The sequence below is a fragment of the Balaenoptera ricei genome, chromosome 1 (genome assembly GCF_028023285.1).
Source record: "Balaenoptera ricei isolate mBalRic1 chromosome 1, mBalRic1.hap2, whole genome shotgun sequence".
In the NCBI taxonomy this organism is placed as follows: Eukaryota; Metazoa; Chordata; class Mammalia; order Artiodactyla; family Balaenopteridae; genus Balaenoptera; species Balaenoptera ricei.
Genome location: NC_082639.1, coordinates 169,059,605 through 169,081,848, shown reverse-complemented (window position 1 = coordinate 169,081,848; position 22,244 = coordinate 169,059,605). Strand labels below are relative to the sequence as shown.

Sequence of the window (22,244 nt, the reverse complement as noted above, 5' to 3'; positions counted from 1 at the left end):
CTTTCTGGTGCGGGGTGGGGGAAGATGAATAGTAACAAAAAGATAGGTAAATTCAGCCCTAGGATCTAGACCACTTGGCTTCTGGATCTTTCTAAGATCCCCCTTCTTGTCTCCTGGTCAATACCTGATTTCTAATACTTCCACAAAAGGTAGTTGGAGGAGGAGAAAAAAATGATTAGTAAAAGAGGCATTAAACCTAAAGCATGAACTCAAATTAATTTTAGATTATGTGATAATTTGGAATAAAATGAGAATTAACTATAACCTCGAAATTTAAAGAAGTTGATAGAAAGAAGGGTTCTTTTCTATTCCAATTTTGTCAGTGTTGCAGACTTCAAGCTACTCAGTGGAGAAGGTAAAATACTTTTAATAAAAGATGTGAGAACAAAGTAGAACCAACCCTTTTTGAGAACTTACAAATTAGTAGTTGTACATAATTAGGATTCTACACTATAAATGACAAGTAAAGGAGTCTTTATCTCAAGCAAACCTTTATTAAAAGTTTTTTTTAAATAACCTTTTTCCCTTTTAAACACTTTTACTTTGAGATAATTATAGATTCAATCCTTCATCTTTTAAAAAACATGAAGTAAATTTTATTTTATTTTTTGGGGAGGAACAATAGGTGTACAAAATTGAGTTAATATTCAGTCCATGAAATATTATCACCAGAGCTTCGTGGAGGCCCCTCTAATTTTGTTTGACCTTATTTATTTATCTATTTATTTATTTATTTATTTATTTATTTATTTATTTATTTATTAAACTGGACCCCTATCTTAAACCACTCATAAAAATCAACTCAAAAGTAAGGATGGAGTAAGGATTGAACATGGACCTGAGTCCATAAAACTCCTAGAAAAGAGCATAAGGACTAAGATCTTTGACATTGGTCTTGTATTTAGCCTTATTTTATTTTTAATTCATCCTTGATGATCTACTCCCCATCCTTCCCCATGAAATCTGTCACCCAATCTAATGTGATCTACACAGGTCCTTGGATATGTACACAGCCTTATGAGTTAGATATTTTTGAGTGTTGCTAATTTATATAAATGTGATTTTGTTACACATCAACCATATTTTACCTATCTTTCTTCTATTTCCAACTCCCTGTTACCATATGCAGCAGTAAGCATCTCTGTCATGTTGCCTAATGGATCTGCATAAAAATTTTTCTGAAGGAATGAGATTGTTGGGTTATGTGGTATATGTCTACTCTAGTAGCCAGGTTGTTCTCCAGAATGGTTGTGCCTGTTTAAAATTCCACTAGCTGTGTGTGAAGCTGCGTGTTTCTTCACATCCTTGATGCTACCTTACTTATTTTTTGACAATCTGGTGAGTATAAAGTAGTATTAATTTTAAAATTATTAAATTATTTTAATTTTTAATTTCACCAATTATAAATAAGGTTGGACATTTCTTCACATGCTTGCTGACCATCAGGATTTCCTTTTATGGGAATTACTTATATTATTTGCCAGATTTTCAACTGGATTTCTAATCTTTTTCACATGCAGTTACAGGAGTTTCTTATATACTGTGTTCTAGAAATGAATCCCTTACTGGTGTTAAACACTGCAAATATCCTCTACTAGTCTGTCATCACTTATTAACCACCTATTAACAATGTTTTCAATGTACAAAGATCTTTAATTTTAATGTAGTAAAGTCCATCAATATTTTCACCTTATGATTGTGATTTGAGATCTTATTTTCATTACCTAGTCACAAAGCAATTCTACACTTTCTCCTATGTATGTATGTTTAATTTTTAAAATCAAATTAATACATGTATATAGTTTTAAGAGTAAACAGTATCACAATCCTTATAACAAAAACAGAAGTACCCGTTTGCCCCAAGTCGTCCTTCCTAGGGGCAATTTCCTTTAACCCTGTTAGCTATTTACTTCTATCAGCAGAACGAATTTTAGGGTTCAGAGTTCTTTTTTTTCAACACTTTGAACATACTTCTTGTCTTCTTGCATCTCGTTGCTGTTGAGAAGACCAATATCAATTTGACTTTTGTTTAGATAATCTGCTTTCTCTTTGAAAGTTTTTAGAATTTTCTCTTGATCTATGATATCCTTAAATTTTGCTATAATGTGTCCAAGTGTGAATGTTTTCTTACCTACTCTTTTTAGCACATAATAATGTATTTCAGTATAAGGATTTCCATCTTTATTGCTGGGAAATATTAGGTCATTATTTCTTTAAGTATTTCCATCTCTCTATTTTTTCTTTTCTTTTGAAAGTCCTACTATATAGATAGACACTATTTCTGTCTTATAGCTTAACTTTCATATTTTCCACCTCATCTTCCATCTCACAACTTGTTTTTCTGCTACATCCAGTTTGCTCATTCTGCTATTAAAGCCAGTTACTTGAGTTCTTTATTTTAGCAGTTATATTTTCATGTCAAGCACCTGGAAATTATTTTTCTTTATAAGTACCTTATCCTGACCCATGTTGCCAACTTACTTCCTTTCTTACCTCTTTGAACATATTTATTATGCTTATTTTAAATTCATGCTCTGTCTAGCCTCAAAATTTATCTAGCATAGATTATTCAGTTTGTTGCTTTTTTTTATACCAGTTATACTTTGGTATATTTTATTAGTTTTTCAGATCCATCAATCTGTCTCTCATTCTGGGGTTTACCCGAAGTTTACGTTCAGTGGATGGAGAGTTCCAATTTCTAGAATTCCTTTGTAGGAGTTTGAGATAAGCAACTAAATCTTCATGTTCTACCGTATACAATACTTTGGACATGGTCATGTTGAATGGAATGAAAAAAAAAAAATGACCTGAATTTTTCTCTAAACATTTCTCTAAGTGGTTTATTAAGCTCAATTTTAGATTCTTCCACAAGTGGCCTCAACTTAATGCCTTCCTTACAGTACATACTCCAAGCACTACTCCTTGCTGTAACAGACTTCAAAACACTGAATTTAAGAAGATGGAAGTAAAACAAAACAAACTTTGCATGTTTGTCCTACCTTTCTTAGTGGTGATTATTTCCATTCATACAGAATTTATTCTCTTTCCCAGCTTTTATGTTTATAATTTTGAGGAATCTAATAGTAAAAATCATGGCACATAAAAAAGCAGAAGAAATCCATTCTCTTTCTTTCTTTTTTTTTTTTCACAACATACAATGCTTATAACTAGATTGAATACCTTAGGTGGAAAGCCAGTTGAACCAGGGCATCCCTTTTTCCTTAAGGTTGGTGTGTGAACTGGAAGTGGAGTATAGTCTACAGTCTGAATCCAGGGGAAAAGAGGAAATAAATGTCATAAAACACTCCATATATATCAAACATCACTAAAAATAAAAGTAAATACAGCCAAACAAAACAGCAATAAGGAAAAATTATCTCAATGAAGCTAAAATTCTTAGTGTTGATAATTTAAATTTCTGCCTGCAATATCTACAAATAAAATATTTGTTCAATTTATAAAAATTATTTCAGTCTGGAAATTTAAAAATAAATAACTTGTAAAAGAGAATCTGCAGAAGAACACAAGAAAGTCATAGCATGTAGCCTACATAAAAATGAGGATATTAATTTTCAAGTTCAACTGAAAATGCCATATTAATTGTATAAAGTATCTGAAAGTTTTTAAGCAAGATTTATAATCAAAATATTTAGAAGATTCTTTTAACTCCTTTGACTTCTATATACAGAATGCACATTACATATATGGAATACAATTCTGTGGATTTGTGTGTATGTGTGTAGAGAGAAAGAGCGAGAGAGCGCATGCGAGATATAGAGATTGATTGATTGATGGATTGATTGATTAGTGGGATTTTTGTGAAGAAAATCATTTCTAAGAAGGGAGTTAGATTATTTAATATTACTGGAATTCAGAACTGACAGAAATTTAATTACTTGCCATATCTTTATTTTATGGCATGTTACTGTAAGATATTTCTTTGAATGAAAGGAACCAGTGATTTTACTGGATGTTATTGTGGAAAAAAAGAGACATCACTTATTAGCAAAGTGTAAAAAAAATACACGAAGAATGACTTCCTTTTAGGATGCTAAGCAAGCAAGCGAGCAAGAGGAAAAAGCTAGCTTTGTGTAAAGTTACAGAATATTCTAAAATATTAAGAGAAAAATGGATGGTCCCTCTTTGCCTTTGTTACTATATAACCTCCAAAAGCCAAATATCTGATACACATGATAGCCTTAAAATGGAATTTAGATGGGCTTCTCAGAGTTTTCAACTTAACTGTGAGTTTAGTTCTAATTTAAATTTAATTTACTTTTAAATAGCTTGAAAAAAGTATTAAACCCAATTTATAATTTAACATTAAAAAAAAATATGAAATAAAAGAGATGAATACAAAACCTTTATGAAAGTTAATAAAGAACAATTCATAGGAAACAAAATTGTCACTAGAATTTACCTAGAAAGTCCAAGAGAAGTTTTTAGAATTAAAAGGGGTGAAGTAGGGGTGCTGAATCCAAGATCATCACAATTCATAAAGACCAGCAATGCCTAATTTAGGAAACATATTTTAAAGAGATCCCATTCACCATAGCAATAAAAATTTAAGGTTCCTAGGAACAAATCTAACAAGCAATTTGGTGTACATTCGGGAAGAAAATAATGAAACTTTATTGAAGGATATAAAAAAAATCTAAATAATGTTCATAGACGGAAAGGCCCAATATCACAAAGAGATCAGTTCTCCTCAGATAATCTATAAATTCAAATCCAATCAAAAGCTTTACATGGAACCTACAAGCTGAACCTAAAAATCATATGTAAAAACTAAAGGGTCAAGAAGTAAAGGAAGAAGAACAAGGTATGTGGGAGTGGCTGATCATACCAGGTATCAGGAATTATTTGAAGGCTACAATAATTAAGACAATGTGATGCTGGCACAGGAATAGACAAAAAGAACAATGAAAGAGAATAGAGAATCCCAGACAAAAAGAACAATGAAAGAGAATAGAGAATCCCCAAACAGACCCATTTATATAAAGCAGAGATAGATTTACACATCAATGGGGGAAATATAGGAGAGTTGGTGGTTCATACAAGAAAAACATTAGATTAGAACTCCATTTCTCATAATACATAACAACAAATTTTAGTTGGATTAAAGTCCTAAACATGTAAAAGCAAAATTTAAAAACTTTTAGAAGAAAATATGGAAGAAAATCTTTATAACTGCTGCATAGAGAAGAACTGTTTTAGAAAGACATAAAAAGCAGAAGTCACAAAAGACTGACAAATATGACTACTTTAAAATAAAAACTGTTGCAAGACAAAAAGATACGACAAATAAAATTTTAAAATAAGCCACAGACTGGAAGAAAATATTTGCAATGCATATAGCCAGCTAGGAATTAGTATCCAGAATATATAAAGAACAATTACAAAACAAGTGGAAAAATAATTCAGTAGAACAACAGACAAAAAAGACATGAACAGGCAAATCATCGATGGTCAATAAACATATAAAAAGATGTTGAATAACACTTGAGATCAGAGAACTGCAAATTAAAACAAAAATGCCACTCTATACCCATCAAATAGACAAAAGTTAATGTCTGACAGTACCAAGGGTTGGAAGGATGTGGGGAAATAGGGAATTCACTCACACACACACTGCTGGTGGGAGTGAAAACGGGTCCAACCACTGTGGAAAATAATTTGACAAGATCTAGTTAAAGCTGAAAATGCATATTCCACACAACCCAATAATTCCACTTCTAGGTATATATGCTGAACAAACTCTGCACATTTGCAAAAGCAGAGAGCTATTAGGATGTTCACTTCAGCAATGACTGTAATAACAAAAAACTGGAAACAACCTAAATATCCAACAACAGGAGAATGGATAAATAGTTGTGGTATATTCATACAATGAAATATTATGCAACAGTTATAATGAATGAACTAAGTAGACATGTATCTGTATAAGATGCAGATAACCTTTGTGTAAAATTTAAATATACAACAAACACTATTATGTATTGTTTATGGCTACAAATGAAATAAACATGTAAAAGTAAGGAAGAAAGGGAGTATGTCAGTTTCAGGGTATTTAGATATGTCTGGGAAGGGAGAGGGGGAATGGTATAGGGAAGGTTATTTCAACTGTCTGGAATATTTTCTTTCTTTTTAATACAAATTTTGGGGCAAAATGTTCACATATGTTAAATCTGTGGATGGTGGTTATGTGGGTGTTTATAATATTATTTTCTGTATGCTTTAAATATTTTAACATTAAAATAAAAATGCATACACTCAAAATATTAAAACAATGAAAATCTAAAATCAGAGGGTATCATCAACTTAACCAAGTAGTCTATCACAGGGTTGGAAAAAACCAAGTCAGAATCTGACTACAACTCAAACTTCACTTCAGACAGCTTTCAAAATGGGACTATCTGCTTCTATCAGAAAACTAGACACAGCTCTGTCTGATGACCAAATGGGAAACAAGGGAGCCATGTCAGAATTGTAAAGCTTGAGTAAATAACCAGAACTGCATCTGAGGCAGGATAGCATTAACTGAGGAATAATACATCCTTCTGACTTGTTGAGAAAGTTGATCAGTTGGCTGTTTAAAACCATTTACTTACATAAGGTGCAAACACAACACTGTTTTTGCACTATTAAAAGGCATGATTTAAATATTAAAAGGTTGGATGCCTATTGCCGATTAACAGTTAGAATAAACTATTCAGTTGCCAGCAGTGGCAATTTTAAGCTCTACTTATGAAGTAACAGTTATGTCATACCTTATTAGATTGACTAGAAGAATTAAAATATGAGAATGGCACCTGACACTGCCATGTGTCCACAGAGTTTTTATCTGATAATTCCAAAATTCACACAACTCTGTCCTCTTTTCTATATAGCGCTCTACTTAAGATAAAGACTACTTTAAAATTAAATAAAATTTCTGTCTATTTTGGGTTGAATTTGGGGGGACCATTTTTTACTTCAGTTTTATAATCCTATCTATATTATCAGTCAAATGTAATGGTCTTCAATATACTGTGACTTATTACACAATACATTCGATTAAAAGAAGAGAGTCAGATTTCACTTGTTTTTGCAAGTCCCTCTTTCCTGACACAAGTGAAAAGTTGGGGAGCAAGACTGCTCCAGTGAGGCACCTTAACTGGCTCAGCTTCACTAGATGTGGAAGATGTGGAACTTGACTGGATGTAAAACTTGACGTTCGGATTCCGTACATATGTGTTCTCAACGGGATCAGTCTAGGAAAATAAGTCAGGAAAAACAAAAACCCAAGAAATCACTTTTAAACAGTGTGCAGCTCTTAGTAAATTTCTGTAAGGCATGATCACGATAACATACTGGAGAAAGGAGAATAACAAACTTTAGTTTGAATATTCACATTAGGGATGTGTCATTATACAAAAGCATAACCACTAGCTTTAAACAAAGGTCAAGATAACAATAGTTAACAAAATGCTCCAATCTTCACCACTGATCTCTTACTTCAAGCTACTGTATGTTCTTTATTTGTATTCCACAAAATAAATCATACATGTGAAATAAATGCAGAGTACTTAATAGAAATATGCACTGCAGATTACAAATAAGTTTGTCCTTGATTAGAATGAAATTTGGTCCTCTACAATGCATTAGTTGAAAGTAAAAGAAACAAACCTATCAGCTTTGTCACTAAATTAAATTCTCTTTTTATTTTGCAGCAGTAGAAATACTGGCACTTATACTCAGTCGCACCCTTCTAACCAAGTCAAGTATCTTTAGAAACTGAAGATGCTTTGGGTTAAAATTTAGCATAAAAGATCCTATGGAACACACCGATCAATGATATATATTCAGTTCAGCAGTTTTCAAAATTACCAGGATTGGGTTTTTTAAATGAAAGGCAATGAAGACAACTTGGGAAGGTTAGGGAATTTGTTTCAAATACGTTGTGCAGCAAGAACAATGCTTAGGTCAGCATTTATTGTAAATCAGCACTTACTGATTTACAAATCAATAAAAAGAGTAATCAGCTTAAGGATTTTAAACATGTACTAAAAAGGTTTTTAAAAAAATTCTTTCTCTATTATTATTATGGTTACTATTTTAGGGACTGGCTAGTGGGCTGGCAAATACTGGAGTAGCCCTCTGCTGGTGCCCACCTGTGGCCTCCCTTGGTGGTGGGCATGGGCAGGTATTCTGGCAAACTGCAAGGCAGGACTTTGGTGTGACCGACTAAGATGGCCGGCAGCTGGGCCTTAAACCTTTAGCTACTGGGTTCAGGAGAAACGGGGACAGTAAGGATCTCAGTAAGGGCATCTGGGGGACCTGGAGTAGCAGCTACGTACTAACAGCTAGGAGAGTATTTCAGATTTTAAAAACTGAACCATTGAACCGATGCATCCCAGCTGTATGTCAGCTCTGTGTGTGTGATGTGGATAATTTCATAAAACTAGTATGCCTTATGAGGTGGGAGAGCCAGGCCTGAATCTCATCTCTTGACTCCAAATTCAGTACTCCTTTGGTTGTACCAAGGCAACTCCACAGTAGAGATAGTCAAAGCAATTTAGTGACCATGGAGACTGACAATGAACTTTGCTCAGGAACAGGAGAGTAAAAGAAAGAAGAAAATGGGATTCCAGACAAATTTTACCGAGTTCACAATTTTACTGAGGGACAGCCATGGAGAAGGTTATCAGTTCAAATTGTTAACCTGAAATATGACCCTAGGTTGGGAATAAGGCAAAATGTCTTTTATTTTCTAAAAATCGACTTCTGGTTTCCCTAAGTTTATATTAATTGCAAGCTGAATTAAAAAGTCCATGGGGGAGTAGGTTCTATTAAAATGGAACTGATAAGCAATACTGATAAATTTTACACTAATAAGAATTTTAAAACTGACTCAAATAGTCAAGAGTTAATGATCTCATAAAGTTTTAAAGAAGTGTCCAAATAGAGGATTTGCTACTTGTAAAAAAATTGGATTATTTTAAGAAAATTTAACGTTCTGACCTGTCACACAAAAGCCTTTAGCCCATAGATTAATTAAAAGACATAAAATCAGAAGTTCCTGTGTGAAGGATAGTGCAGTGTTTAAAAAAGGTGATAAAGAGAATTCAGAAACAATTTGGTTCCATTTTACTTGAAGCAGATTTTAAAATAAGACAGTGATTCTCAATTTTCTGAGAGGAGCAAATTTAATATAACTAATATAGTGGCTTTGTAGCCCTGGGTCCAATTACTTTAAAAATTCTTCAAAAATGAGAAAGGCAAGACATTGCTGTTCCCAATAGTACTGGCTGAAATTTTAAAGCAGGCTTGCTCTTTGTGCCATATGGGGGACACATACTGACAGAAGTTGAACACACTGTTTTATATACTTTCCTGTGCTGAAATTAGAATATACCACTTTAAGCCATTTTGCCAATATGTGCTCGAAAGCGGGGGTTCACGTCATGAAAACTGTCAAACCTAAAAATCAAGTTGATCATTAAAACATTTACTAGCATGTTTCATGACCCTATGAAAATGTGACTTTATGGCAGTTTGATATTGGCCAAGAAAAAAAACACTATCACAGTTTAATCTGTGATTACACAAATCAGTGACTCTTAAGGAATGACTGAGGCTTTTAGCACATACCTCTTGGCCCTTCTGAAGAATTACTAGCATTATAAACCTTTTTCTCCTAAAAAATTTTAACTCATCAATAAAATGAAAGAAAACAATAGAAATGAGAGCAGATTTTAAAATGATTTTCTTAGCTGAAGGAGGTTAAAACTGGCTTTTCAGAAGTGGAAAACACTTAAATTTTAAAAATAACCCATCCTAATTATAGTACAATAGAATAATGAAAATTTCCACACTAGCTTTTTGGAGCTTTATGCTCTTAAAGTAAAAATAAATTCAAGAGATTAAACAAAATCAAGACAATTTTGTTTAACAAAATTCAAAGTAAGAAATATTGAAATAATATTTTGCAATGGCATTAACTGACCTTATTAAAGAGTTGAACTATGCCTTTTACAATGATGCTGTGATTTAAAAAAAAACCATGCATGTATAAATGAAGTTTAAAAATTACCACTTTATTTTCCAAGTGTGTTTCTCATAAAGACAAGGACACAAAAGTTTGGTAAAGATGAATAAACTCGTGGCAAAAAAGTCTTGAATATCAAACTTTAAAAAAACTTCCCAGGTCTTTTGAAAGACTCTAGTAGAAGCTAATAGCTGATTAGATTAATAGATTTTAACATTTCATTTCCTTTCTGGACTACTACCAGTGTAAACAGTATCTCAAAAGAGGTTACCAGTAACAAGAAAAATACAATATCACTTACATATTCTCTTCATCAAAGTGTTAACCCCAACACGACTATGGTTTTCAAGATGTTATTAATTTTATCTGTAATTACATGCTTACCAATGCGTTTATAATTAATTTGTAATTCTAGTTACTAAAAAGCAATTAATTTTACTAAACTTTCAGAATACTCAATGACTATATGCCAGGATATACAGATAGCCTAAAATTAATTTTGATAATTGGCAATGATTCAGATATAAAAATGACAGCAAAGCAACTGATTAATAGCATATTAGCTACTTTTACCTTTGAAACAAATATAATCACTAATATTATATTAAAGCCAAGGAAGTTAAAAATTCTTTGTATTATAAAAAAAATTACAGCATTAAATGTAAGCAATGACTTGAATTAATAATGCAAGAAAAGCTAATAAATATGATATACATCAATAGCAGTGATATCTTAATTCATAACTGGGTTTATGATTATAGAAAGAATAATAAAATAGGGAAAATAATAAGGAACAATAGCTAATATTAATTGGACAGTATATTTTGATATAATCCAAAGGAAGAGCTTGGAAACAAATCTTAACTGAATAGTATAAGCAATTCACTCAATATTTATAAGCTGCCATCTACTGAGAAAAATAAGAAACCTCTTCATGTAAATGTGATTTTTTTTCTGTTTTTTGATTAACTGAGTCTTTTTCTAAGTAAACATACTTTAAGGAGTTATTCCGATGAATAGGTATTAGAAACATCTACTCTAATGTCAGTTTTACTTACTGCTCTACTGCTTGGGAAAATAAAAGCAGAAAAACTGAATCTCAGTGTATTGTCCATAATGCATAACACTGTCATGTAAAAAGTCCATAATGTTTCCTGAATCTATTAGGACTTCTCTAATGAATAAACCACAAAATGTATTTTTAGAGCAGTATGGTATTATAAAATAGAAAAGTTGTTTTCCACCTTGGCTCACATCTGATTTTTAGATGACCCACTAATCAAGAATTTCTCAAATTATGCACTATGGCCTTCTTATAAATAACAAAAGGATCAAAAACTACTTATCTTGAACATGTATCAACAGGTCTTTTCTACTCCAAAAATAATTATAGATTTGAACAAGTACAAATAGCAAAACATTCATATAAGAAACCTGGTTTTCAAATAAAAAGATACCAACACTTGATACGAATTTGATATAGATTAAAAAATAGCTTACATCTAACATGTTGTTTTGTACTGGTAAATAAAAAGCTCGAAGTTAACAGAAAAAATCCAGTTTTCATCAATTTTCTTTATCCTGTAGCTGGGAGTATTTTAGAAACAAAGTGGCAGGTAATCCAATTTTTTAATATTCAGATACACTTTATAACTCAAGCTTTTAGTGATATCATTATCTCTGTTAATTGTTCTTATGATTAAAAACAGTATTGGACATTGTCTATGTCATTTGGACAACAGTAAATATATTTTATCATTCTAAAACAAATAATAAATTACTGAAGGTTAGTTATGACTAGTAAATGTAATCTTACTAGTTACAAATAATGTAGCTTGTTTCTCTTTATGAAAATTTCTCCTTAAGTTATTTTCAATTTATTGATTTGAATATCTACTCTGGAGAATTTACACATGTTCTAAGAAAACACAAAAGAAAGTCCAGCCACATGTTGGCTATTTACAATTTCTGCTTTAAATTCTGAATAATCTAACAGATAATCTAATCTATTAGAATAATCTAATAGATACTCAGTGTTTCTCACTATTAATGAAAACACTATTAACCTTTCCATAACCATCTGTATTCAGACATTAATCATGACATTAATAACAAATCTTTCTTACACTATGATTAATTAAATAACGCCACTTAAAAAGAGCATTATTTAAATTGTAAATGAGGCTTTAGAGCACATGGGAAATACAAATATATACCTCATTTATACGATATTTCATTCAGAGAATTTTAAATTTATGAAAGTATTGTACAGTTCTTGTCTAAAAACACAGTATGTAACATAAAATTGTATGCCACTGTTAGATTCAAGGTCACTGTTAGGAATGGTAACTATTTGTGCCCTACTGTTTTCATGGATGTTCCCAGGGACTATTAAGGTTCCTCACTATTCTATGTTTCGATTTAACTGTTGAATAATTGGTAATTCTTCAGTTATCTCCCTCACAGACATTACCACTTTTAAGTGGCTGACTTCTTATCTGTCAAATACTCAATAAAGGAAAAATTAAAGGAAGCCTGGAAAGCAAATTACCAAGCCTATCACATCTGCATTTAAAAAAATCATATGTAATTATAAGTCATTAGGCTCTGGTTAAGTGTGACTTATTTATATCCTATAGAATAAAAATGTAGACTAAATAGCAGGGGTCTTATAACAGCTATTTCCCTCAAAATTTTTTTCCTATTTAAAGACTCACAGAAATGTTCTGGGTGGTCAAAGCCCCCAGAAGTCTACAAGGTAAGAGACATAACTAATCTATGATAAATTTAACCAGAAAAACAAAATCTCTCTGAATGATAAATTTGTTGAAAAGCAAACAGATAAAAATGTCGTCAATCCACAGGCTAATGATTTGAACCTAATATAACGGGGCACACAACATCTTGGTCTTCCCTTTTAGAGGTTATATGATACCAATGAACGTATATTCAGATTGGATAAATCCAAATACCCAATGGTTTTAACTCTGTACAAATGTCAAAATAATCAAGAAGTCAGTTGACCAGCAATCTTTTCATAAACTTCATTAATTAATGAGATATCAGTTGAAGTTGAAGTTCTACTGGCCATACCACTGGTATCTGAAACCGCTTATTCATTGTTAAACAGTAGTTTGAAAACATGGGCTATATTAGGGTTAATCGCGTTCATTTTACAATCAACCCTCCATCACACCAGAAAGATAAGAGTACAGGAAGCAGTGGGTCACTCTATTGCTTACCATGCCTTCCATAAAGCAGATAATTCCCTGATTTAGAACTTTCCCAGTCTGAAATTCTGGATTTAAGGTGTTGATCAATACCAATGATCATGAAGCCAACAAGTAGAAATTTTAAATTTGTATCTATCACAGATTTTCCTTTTTAATGTTGTTATTTACATTGTATATGAAAACCAGAGCAAACAGTGTCAGCTAGCTTCTCAACTAGTGAGTTTGAATGTGCGTATATTGGTGTTTGGGTGGAGGCTGCTTTCGAAAAATTTGAGACCTTTTCACAAACAGATTCCCCACTCTGGGCACATCAGAATCTTGCAGGATAGAGGTAGAGAGGTAGTGTCTGGCCCATTTCAGATTGAGAAACACTGAACTAGCCTTAGCATAGGAAGATGTTTATAGCTTGTTATCAATACATGTATAAGGAATGCTAAAATTTTTTTTAAATCTTGGAAATATCTTAGAATATAAATGATTTATTACCAACATCATTGCCTCGAAACTCTAAATACAAGATATTTAGGAATATAACTTAGAACTACCTTAAAAAATCTATCAAAGGTTTCTCCAGAACTGATTTACATAAAATTATCATCAGTAAGATCTATACCTTATCCCAAATCTTTTTTGAATTTTGCATAATATGAATTATCAAGCTTTCTTTCTACGTAATTAAAATTTCTAAGAATCTCCACATAATTGCTTACATCAGATTATTTAGAAACTCATTTACTTTGTATGTGACCAACTTAGAAAGCATACTTTAGGATCACTCTTTTACCCAATCAAAATAAAAAAGATACCTTATAATTTTAGTAGCTTGGTTACAGAAATTTATATGAACATTCCTAAAGCTTTGCGGCCAAAGCCAAAAAAGAAAAAAAAAAAAAAAAAAGAAAGTACAGAAAAGCAGAGTAGCAATAGCAGGAGCAGCAGCACAAAGCATGCAATAAATGTAATAATACATCACGAAAACAGTAGCATGTACTGCAACCACAGGCAAAAAGGATAAGAGATAGGGGTAGAGGGCATCGGACGGGCACACAAGTGCAATAGTCTCTTACACGTCTGCCTTTGCTAGCTGGAGTACAGGATGGAGAGCGCTTCAACAAAGAAAGGAGAATACTACGTTACAAATATTTACACACGTGACTCTCAATGACTAATACTGTATTAACAGACAAAGTATATAAACATACATATAAAGACACATTTTTGATAGGTTGAAAGTACATGTATTTTCAGGAAAAACTGGAAGACAGGAAAGTAAAGAAACAGTTCCTCAGGCTAGGTCTAAGAGTGGTAATAAAGTTTTTCACTAGACCTTGCACAAACAGTCACCCACCAAATAATGCTCCATCAAGCTATGGCCAATTTCCTTTCTGGAAAGGTCGGTAGTGGCAACTTGAAATGGGAGCACAAAAAGGTCTAAATAACTCTGATTTAGTGCTAGTAAGCATTTAACAAAATATTTAATTAACTAGTCTTGCTTCGGACGTTTATCTACCAAATTCTTGCTCTTTTCAAAGATGACTCTTTTCAATGATAAGAGGTAAATTAGGCCTTCAGAACTACTGATGTTGAATTGAAACAAAAAGTTACTTCAACAATATTGTCCATCCTGACTAGACATTAGGCTTAATCAAAAGAGGGATCTTCACCTTTCTGACATTAAAGAATTAAGTAATTCAGAAAAAGTAACAATAAGTAGATAATTATATAGAAATATTTTTCAAGTTTTTGAAATTTGGGATGCTCAAGTAATAGAGTTTCACAAATATATACCATCTCTACTCAGGCAATTTCCTATATTCAATTCAACCTGACATTTACTAAGTGTTTACAATATGTCAGGTACTTAAAAGATAAAGCGGGTATGGCAGTTCACAGACTGGTGGGGGAGACATCATGCCATCAACAATGTGACAAATGCTATACTAAGGGCATGTACGAAGTTTGTATGGGAACCTGGAAAAGGGATGTACAAGATTTTTATGGGGACCTAGAGGAGGGAATTTATAAACTGAGTCTATAGGAGTTACAGAAGATTTCAGAGAAAACCTCAAGGATAAGAAACATCACTGAAGATGATCAGTTTTACTTGTACAACAGCTCTGACAGATTGGTACACAGGAACTATTATTTCTTCCTGTAGGAAACTGGGATGGAAGGTGACTTAAACACTGTGTCCCAAAGAGTTAATAGCAAACCAGGATTAGAAAGTCTGCAGATTTCTCAACAGGTTCTTCTTAGTCCAGTCAGTCTTCCATTACGGTGGAGGCTAAAGTCTCAGGTTCAAGCCTGGTTATATTCCTTCAGTGATTAACAGGAAGTATCTGTCTCCCTCCACACTCCCCCAAACCAAACCACCAAACATTAAGTAACTCAACCCTCAACCCTTCCTCTAACATTTAACTCTCCCTTCTCTTCCTTAATAATGATAATAGCTAACTTTTATCATATGTAAAATATATACACGTACTTTTCAAAGTACTTTACATATATTAACTTTTTAAATCCTCATAGAAGGATTAATATAAGGTCGGTATTATGATCCCAATTTTAAACATGAAGAAAACAGATTAACTTGCAACAGGTCACAAAACTGGTTAAGTGGTAGAGTTAGGATTCAAACCTTCTCAGTCAGATTTCTCAGAATGGTATACTATCACTGTCTCTACTTCCTAGCCTCTCAATTCACTTCTCAATACTGTACAACTTGGCTTCGGCTTTGATCGCCCTAATGAAATGCTGATAAGATCAGTATCTCCTGTTTGTCCTACGGTACCAGGTATCTCCGGCTGTACCTGAGGCTGCTGACCACTCCCTCTTAAAACTCTGTACTCCCTTAGTTTTCGTGACACGACACTTTCCTGAGTCATCCCCTGTGACCATGGCTCCTCCTTCTCTTACGTGGAGTCCTATTCCTCCACACCCTTCTCAGTGTGAGAGATCCCAGGTTTCTGTTCTGACTTACTGCTTTTCTCTTGCTACGATCTCTCCCTGGGAGATCTCAATCTATTTTCAACTACGTTGATCATTCCCAAATTTCTACTGCTAGTTCACTCCTTTTCCTTAACCTTCTGACTCATCTAGAAAACTATCTGCTGGACATTTCCACATGGATGTCCCTCAGGCACCTCAAACTTAACTTGTCCAAAAGGAAACTGGTCACCTTTCTCCTCTGTTAAGCCTTTTCATAACTATTACATATAGGACTGATTAAATCTAAGCTCCATAATATCTCCTTTATATTCCCATGATATGCAGTCCATATCTTTTATTATTGTACTGCTCCCATTGGTGTTATAATTATTTAGATGTTTGTCTTTTCCATCAGACTCAGATCCTTAAGGGCCGGAAATACTGTATTATGCTTAGCATAAAGCTTGTAAATTTTAAAATTCTGCATAAATATTGAATGAATCCTTCTGAAATTCTACAATATTTAACCTAAATATTTCTTATGGCATTTATCATTTTCTACTTCACATAATACATTAACTGTGTATTTTTTTCTAATAAGAAGATAAGCATTTTGAGGTCTACTTCTAAGTCTGATTTATCTTAGCATCTACCACTGTGCACAGCAGAGTACCACACATGTAAAAAGTGGTAAAATATTTAACATAGAGAAGCCCTTAGTTTTTGGCTATCCATCCTCCTAAAGTCTAGAGTATGTTAAAACCATGAGAAAGAGCAGGAATAGCTCAAAATAAACTATATTACCACTATACCCAAAACAAGTCAGAATGTCTCTCAAAACTATCTTTACATATGAAGGACAATAAGTTTTCTAAGCTGGCATTTAGTATCACTAAGCTAACAGTGATACTAAATCACCATTGTAATAATGTTCTTCTCCAGGTGGCTACCTAGAAATCAGACCATGTTTATATTTTCAATAGAAAAGAGCAAATTACACTTTCCTGATGGTGTCATTAGAGGAAAACACACACACTCTTATACATACCCACACATACCACGGTTTTCTATAAACACTGAAACTGATTTCATAGCAAGCACTGGAAACCAGTACATTTTCTTAATATGCAATCATATACCTTTTTATATCTAGGTCTATAAATTGCCACCAGAACTTTAAGGCTGATTATGGAAGGTAAGCACGGTAAGCAGAAACCAAAAGAAGTAATTTATCTTGTGGACGCAGAATTTGGCTAATAGATTTTAAGGTTCAGTTAATGAATGCCAGAGGTCTTATTTAATAAAATACCGAAGAGGTAAAAGACTATGTAGTCATGGTTCTTTTCTCTAGTTACCCAAATATATTATTGATGTAATATATGATATATAATATACAATATAACATACTACCTAAACTAGAGAAGAATTGTATATGCCAATCTTCTGAAATGTGAGAGTTTCAAGTCAGGTTGTGCTTAACATGTGGAAGTTTTAAAAAACAAGTATTAAAGGAGGAAATTATAGAAATGTCATAATTTCTCAGAAGGATCTAGGCCTAGCTTTGGTCATAGGATTAAAAACTCTTTACAACGCATGTTTTAGAAATTTGTCTTCCATTGATTCTCACGTGTGATCAACTTTTCCCAGATACAGCTAAACCTATGCTGCCAAGCCCAGATTTCTATGATTGGTTAGGACAGAATATGAAAGAACCTAGGAGGGAGAACAATGTTAAAGGCAAGACACAAATGAAGGAATCTAGGAGCCAGGACTGAAATTAAATATTTTGGGACATCTTAGTAAGCTTCTATATGAGGCCAAAAGCAAGAGTAGAACTCAGCTTGCCAATGCTCCCAGGCTACTCTTCTCTTAATATGCCAGAATGCAAGAAAAGAACACGATACTAGGAGTACTGGACAGTTGGACTAAAGGTACTATCTCTATTCCTTTATGTCTGACCTTTATATTCTAGAGCTTTCATTCCTTGATTTACTCTTTTCCTCAGTACACTAGAGTAAGACAACCTCCAAAAAGCAAGCTGATACATTCGCATTTGCCAGATGAATGGGCAAATTCCATTTCTGTGAACTTAGGCTCAATGAACAGAGTACAGAACTGTAATTTAATAAAACTCAAAACTTACCTAGCATGTGTTTCATATATATGACAATACGTTTATCAAATATAAACAGCAACTCATTCATTTATATAACTATAACTAGTATTCCTTGAATATAGTCAAGTCAAGCATTTTGGGGGTTCACTTGAGAAGGAGAAAATGAACTGAACAGAATGGGAGGTTCCTGTAAGCTTAGTCTGATGATCCCTGGATCTGCTATCATGGGAATGAAGGGAACAGATGGGGGAAAACCTAAGCTGCTGAGCTCCATTTCCTCCCCCCACCTGCAACCTGCAGGACGACGCTGGGCCTAATATGCAGTATCACAGGCAGTCTAGGATTGGGCACGTGGGGTTGAGAAGAAAGATGAGGGTAAAAGAGGAAATAATTTCCACAGCAGAAGGGATCCTGGTATCTGTTCGACTGCTATCTCAATAACTCACATGGGAGTGCCTTACCCAAGGGACCACTAATCAAAATGGTCTCAGTTTCTTTCAAAATTAACTCACCCCCCCGCCTTTTATCTGCCCTAAAGAATGCCATGTAACCCTTTTGTCAACACTTCCCTATTACTCCAAAGACTGAGAATTCTAAAAAGTCACTCTCACTAATGGGAGAGTAACCTATCTACTAGTGGGAGTGCTGTGGTAAATAATTACTGAAACCACTGGACTAAAGATTTTCTACGGTTCTCTTCTCCTTGAAAAGTCTATTATTCTACAGGTAGAAAACTCCAAACGCTGAGTTACAGAAACAGAATGTTGAGAATGTATTCTGCTGTGCCTGAGTCAGAGGGAAGGAGGGACTGGTGTTACATATACTCTTTCTCTTCTGTCAAGAGCTGTCTAAACAGTGTAACTTAAAAGGAAAGCATCTTGTTCCAAATGTCTTCCCATATTGCCCCAAATCCTAGCATTCATCCGAATTTTGAATAACAGGCAAAACATACTGAGGAAAAATTAGAGGTAGGAGAGTGATTAGGTGTACTGTTTAAGTAAAAGAATTATAGTTTTAATAGGCCTGTGTGGGAGGGTTAAGGAAAAAACTAGAAGGTAATTTTGGGGGAGGGGCGGCACTGGTGATAAAGCTCTGAAGAATTGGAGGGCAGTATGAGGGCACTAGGTTACTGGGGGCAGATGGAGAAGGTCAATGATGTGTGGACACAAAAGAAAACTTCATTTGTGCAATTTGGCTTAAAACTAACCTTATTCCCTCCTACACCTACAAATTCCACTGCAATTCAATTCCACTGCAATTCAATTCCCTCCTATACCTACAAATTCCACTGCAATTCAACATAATCTTTTTCTTTTCTATACCAATGAGATAGAAAACAGAAAAGAATGAGCAGAGGATGTGTCCTATGGATTAATTAAGAGACAGAGTCTACTTAGTATAGAGCGCAGTCGCATATTTTAAACCTCATGCACAACAACGTAACTAGTTTGGGCACAAAGAACAATCAAGATTTATTTTAATCCTTAAGAATCCACATGCCTAAGAGAAAGGAAGCTACAGAACTTGAGTTTTATACAAAACATCTTGGATGCTGAACCCAAGCATGCCAAAGATTGAATACCATGATTCAAAACAACATTCTATTATGACTTTGAAGGTGAAACGGATGATAATGCTGGGAAGGGTGGTCACAGTTACAAAGTAGGAAGAGAAATAAGAGGTCTATGCCATAAAATATGAATTAAGAATACAAAATAGTTTTTTAAATGGGAGGTTACTGCTGGCCTTTGCCCTGACACGTAAAAATCATTTCCAGTGGTAATGTGATTCAACAGGAGGAAAGTATAGTGATGCACATTGGTGGTAAGTGGAAGGCTGAGTGGTGAAGAGCTAAGAAAGTACTTAAGTGAAATTGAACTTGTGGACAAGAAAGGAAGCTAAAGAGAACACAGCAATGGAGGGGAACTGGTCTATTAAGAGTAAGGAAATAATAACCAATATTATTGAGGGTATTACATACGCTGTTTCTTTAAATTCTCAAACAACCTTATGAGATTAATACTATTATTATCCTTGTTTGTCTGATGAGCAAACCAGTGCATAGAAAGGTTAGATAACTTGCTCCTAATTATATACCTAGGAAGTGGCAGAGGCAGGATTTGAATCAACTTAAGTGCTTAAGCAATAAATTGAGAGGAAAGTGCTTAGGAAGCAAATGAGAGAAAAACCACGCCCTTGAAGAGAGTGGAGCCTGAATCATAAAGATTCAGCAGCCTTTGTGAACTTAGTTTCGGTTTACTTTATAATAGGAGTTCCTCTGTGCTACTTTACAATTTACATGTATGTCTGAACTGTATCTATGCTGGGTAATAGTGGGTGAAGGGTAAGAAAGGGTACTTCTGGAGGAAAAGTAAAAGTGGGAAACAGACACTACAGCTGGATGGTGGCAGAAGACAGCATATGAGAGCAGAGATGAGATAGGAGTGGGCTGAGATGTGCTTCTGCTGAGAAGAGCTAACCTATTTACCAAAATACATACTACTCCTGTGTTGTACATTCAAAGATTTTTGTGGGAGAAAAAGGGATGTAGAGAAGAGTTTATTAGAAAGAAAAATGAAAATGGTCTTCTAGGAGAAAGGACAATTAAAATATTTGTTCAAACTTCCTTCCCATTCTTTTTAAGGTGAATGTTATCTGTATGGAAATACCATACTGAGTATTTTAGAATAGTAAAATATACATCAGATTATAACATCAAATATTATTGTACATCAAGAGTTCTCTTTTTATCACACTGCAGAATTACCTAGTTTATTTGTCTCAAGAATAATAAAATAGTTTCCATTTAGAATGGAAAGGTGCACACTTTGGTATAAATATTTCAAAGAAATAAAAAATCACTTAAAAATATAGATCAGGAGTTTTCTTTAGTAGAAAATTATGCTTAATACTCTCCTCAATATAAGAATTATATTTAACAAAACACAAAAAATAAAACATTTAAAGAATTTCCCCTGGTTTAAAAATAGTTATATGCACAATATTTGCATTTGAACCCATTTTATTTCCAAATTTCTGTAAAGATAGAATGTTCAACAGGATAATACAATGCTTTACAACAAGAATTATTGTGCCATTTAATGTGGATTAGAGAGAACGTGTATGTCAGGTATTTCTGTAAAGAGAGGAACACTATACATTAGGAACTTCTAAATTATTAAATCTATACAATTAATTTAAGAGAGAAAATGATAATGCAGTCAATTTATAGTGAATATAGTGCATCTATTAACTAAAATCATTTTTTACATTAGAAGAGAAATTCTGTCAGCATTAAAAATTGATCTGTACTCAATTATTGTGTTATGATAAAATCTACTGGAAGAGTTAATAAAACGTGTCACTTGTTCTGATTATACCACCAGAGGTTTACTTTTAACTAACATATAAACTAAATAGTAAAGTGCTGAAAAGAAAAGGGGAATGTGAAATAGAAATTGCCATGAAAAACAAAAAGGAGCAATTATTTATATCTATATAGCTATAGTGACAATAATCAAATAAGCATTCCAGTCTTCAGAATTGTTGCAAAGAATGGAACTATAGAGATTCTCTGAGGGACAACACATTTTTAAAAGTACATTTTTACTTTATTATATTTAATAATGATAACTCTTCATTGTATTTAAAGTAAGAAAGAAGCACATTTTGGCTCACAAATTATCAAGTCTGATATTTCTAAAACTGACTGCATTACTAGGTAAATTCTTCATATCAATTCACTGATCTCTTTTACTGAAGGATGCATTGGTTTGAAAATCAAAGACTTACGTCATCCAAAAAATCAATCAGTGAAGATGAGGAAGAAGAAAAGGAATCCTATTTAACGAATACAGCAATAAAAAAATAGAAAATATGGATGAAGCAATTTAATAAGAACAAATAATAAATCAAAAATTTTGTAAAACAATTGAAA

General features: G+C 33.3%; 1 protein-coding gene across 1 annotated transcript in view; it reads right to left on the bottom strand.

Moving 5' to 3' along the window:
- Positions 1-22,244, bottom strand: part of LOC132372700 (serine/threonine-protein kinase MRCK alpha-like) — a 125,764-nt gene that overhangs the window by 28,959 nt on the left and 74,561 nt on the right. The window contains exons 14-16 of the mRNA XM_059934856.1: positions 14,331-14,369; positions 7,152-7,253; positions 3,181-3,264 (exon numbers count right to left, since the gene is read on the bottom strand). Coding sequence (XP_059790839.1) covers positions 3,181-3,264; positions 7,152-7,253; positions 14,331-14,369 — 225 coding nt within the window. The remainder of the gene's footprint in view (positions 1-3,180; positions 3,265-7,151; positions 7,254-14,330; positions 14,370-22,244) is intronic.